Source organism: Bacidia gigantensis, assembly GCF_019456465.1.
Source record: "Bacidia gigantensis strain McMullin 20006 chromosome Unknown contig_245, whole genome shotgun sequence".
NCBI classification, from domain to species: Eukaryota; Fungi; Ascomycota; class Lecanoromycetes; order Lecanorales; family Ramalinaceae; genus Bacidia; species Bacidia gigantensis.
Window position 1 is genome coordinate 1,748,344 of NW_025408601.1, and position 2,717 is coordinate 1,751,060.

Genomic DNA, 2,717 nt, shown 5'->3' on the forward strand with positions numbered 1-2,717 from the left:
CAGGGCTCGTAGCAGCTACGGTGCAGACAATGAAAGCTCGACAAAGTCTATGTGGTAGGCAGAGCATGGGTCCCATGATGATATCATGCTTTCTGCACTCTGATCTCTTGCAAGTCACGTCTTAGACCTACAGAAGCTGAGAGCTGCTGCAACGTATTATGATCGATCTCAATGTCTCCAGGGAGTTTGATGGATAGAATTGAAGCAAGTCTGGTAGCCTCCAAGGTACGATTCGTGCAACTATCGTGAAGGATATTGAAATGACCCCCATGCCAGCAGTACCTCATACCCTCAACTTGCCTGCCCTAAAGCGGAACGATCATAAATCTCGTGAAGATGGCGTCCACTCGGAGATGTCAAGCACGCGAGACAAGAGTCAACAGCTTCAAGCAGCACTTCCTTCCACGACATTCAGACCTGACAGAGACAGCTGCCTACCCGAGAAAGTTGAAAATTTTCACATGCAGAAACTTAAGCTCACGGGAGCTGACATAGAATACCCCTGAAGGCACGGCAGAGAGCAGAATTTGCCAGTTGCACATACGGCTCTTTACATCTTATTACACGCGCATGTCAGCAAGCGTTTGTGATTGCCGAATCAAACGCGTACTCAAGCCAAACGACGTACTTGCTCTCTTTGTCCTGTTCTTCAATCATCGATACTTGATCTGGACTTGATTCTCGATATTACCACAAAAGGGAGCATGGATACGGGGTTTGAAGAAACTTTGCTGGCCATCACAAAGCAAGAGCATTCAAGCTGATTGTCTGCATTCGTTGTTCGGGCTAAGAGCACACCCAGTGGAGCAACAACGATGGGCTATCTCGCGTTGTCCTAGCAATCAAGCAAAGCTCCTTCCAGAGCGCTTTAGGAACACTGATACTCGAGGAGAATACAGTCATGATTAACATCGCAGCCGTTAGCTGCATGTATATTCTAAATATATATAATCCGTCGACATGGCCAGTAGTGCCAGTCAAATGTCGGCGTTGAAGTCTTTTTAGGCTTTTCAGCCCACTTCGGTGGTAAGTATCAAGCAATTCATCATGGCTGATCACTCACTGAACCATAGGGTTTTTGAAGGGAAATTCACGGGAAACTGCATTGATGGAGCTTAGCAAGAAGAGAGAGCAAGTGGGGGAGATTGCCCTGATCATTTGGCACTCATTTGGTATGGGTATTAGATGAACTGTCAAGGTATCAGCTAACATTCAACTCAGGTGTCATGACATCTCTGCTGCAGGAAATCATATCAGTGTATCCGCTTCTAAACCCCTCACAACTAACCGCGGCCGCCTCAAATGGAGTGTGCAACGCACTTGCACTTCTACAGTGCGTTGCATGGGGTATAGAGACTAGAGGTGTTTTGCATGATGGTAGGTCAAGCTTTAAACTCTGTCCTTTTATTCTATGCTAACATCTTACTAGCTCATATACCATTGTACCTCTTTCCTTTCTTGAATACCACCTCAAAGTCTCGGCCGTTTGAATATCTAGGTCTGACATCCCTTGGTGTCATTGGGGCTCTTGTCAAGAACGATGCAATACAAAATATCCTGGTGTCATGGGAATTGATTACAAAGTCAGTAGGCATGTTTGACCGATATCCTCAAGATGAGAATTTCTGGGCGTAAAGATCAGGAGGAAATCTCAGCTGCAGATCTCATAGCTTCAAGCCAGGGTTCAGAATGCCTGTGCACATTCATCACAGAGATTGGATCAACTTTTTTCTCTACAAAGGACTGTGGAAAAGGCGCTAACGGCCAAAAGTGAACCTCTTGCATGGGCTTCTTTACGTCAAGGGCTGCCCCATGAGACCTTTCGTACTGCTCATTATCCCACTGCTCTCATACAGCATACACGAAACTTGGCTGCTGCCTTCAAACAATCCGTTCCTGCCTCTATCACTGCATTGCTTGAAAAAGAGCTAGTTCTTTTTCATGAAGCCTCCTCCTCACCCTGAAGTGTCCCCCTGCGTGTTCTCCTCGTTATTCTCATTGATATCTTCGTCAAGCCTTGAGTCGCTGGCCTCCTCTCGTTGTCCATTTGGGCTAGCCAAGGACACTTCAGCTGGCGGATCACTCTCTAAGCGAAGGTTTTGAGTAGAGTTGGTCACATTCGGCGTGGCTTGCTGGTCCACATTGTCTCTCTCGGGGGTCGGAATGCTGACTGCATGGGTGGGAAGTCGTTGTACAGGATACCCGTTCGACAGTGGACCCTGTTGTGGTGAGCTGGATTTCTGGGACTGTAGAGATGCTCTTGACTTACGAGATTTGTCAAAAGAGGAGTTATTTCGATTGTACTATGGGTGGCTGAAGGTGTCCCATCAATTGTTGTGTGCCCGGGAGCATCTGACGGCTGGATGCTCAATCGTAGAGTTAAATCGATTGTGTTATGGGTCACTGAAGGGGTTCCATCGATTTGTGTGTGCCTGGGACTATCTGCTGGCTGGATGTCCAGTTGTATGGCTGCCATAACCATTGTAGCGTTGATAGGTTGGAACGGTATTGTATCCTCTGCATCAATTATCCCACCCGATTCGAACTCTTCTACCGTTCCATACCGGAGAAAATAACAAGGTTGGCTCTCACTGCTGCATCTCTCGCATGCGGAAGCTCCGGGGTATCGTTCACACAGTTGGTTGTGGATAAAACATTGTACACATCCATAAGGTCCTATATACGATATTAGCGTAGCCATGATGCTTTTTCTCTGA

At 47.0% G+C, this 2,717-nt stretch overlaps 1 protein-coding gene across 1 annotated transcript; it reads right to left on the reverse strand.

The window, feature by feature from the left end:
* Positions 1-1,955: 1,955 nt before the first annotated feature.
* Positions 1,956-2,482, reverse strand: KY384_005609 (uncharacterized protein; the record flags this gene model as incomplete). The annotated part of the gene is made up of 2 exons (XM_044814108.1): positions 1,956-2,240; positions 2,270-2,482. The coding sequence occupies 2 exons, from the start codon at positions 2,480-2,482 to the stop codon at positions 1,956-1,958; spliced, it is 498 nt and encodes a 165-aa protein (XP_044669409.1).
* Between the last annotated feature and the right edge of the window lie 235 nt (positions 2,483-2,717).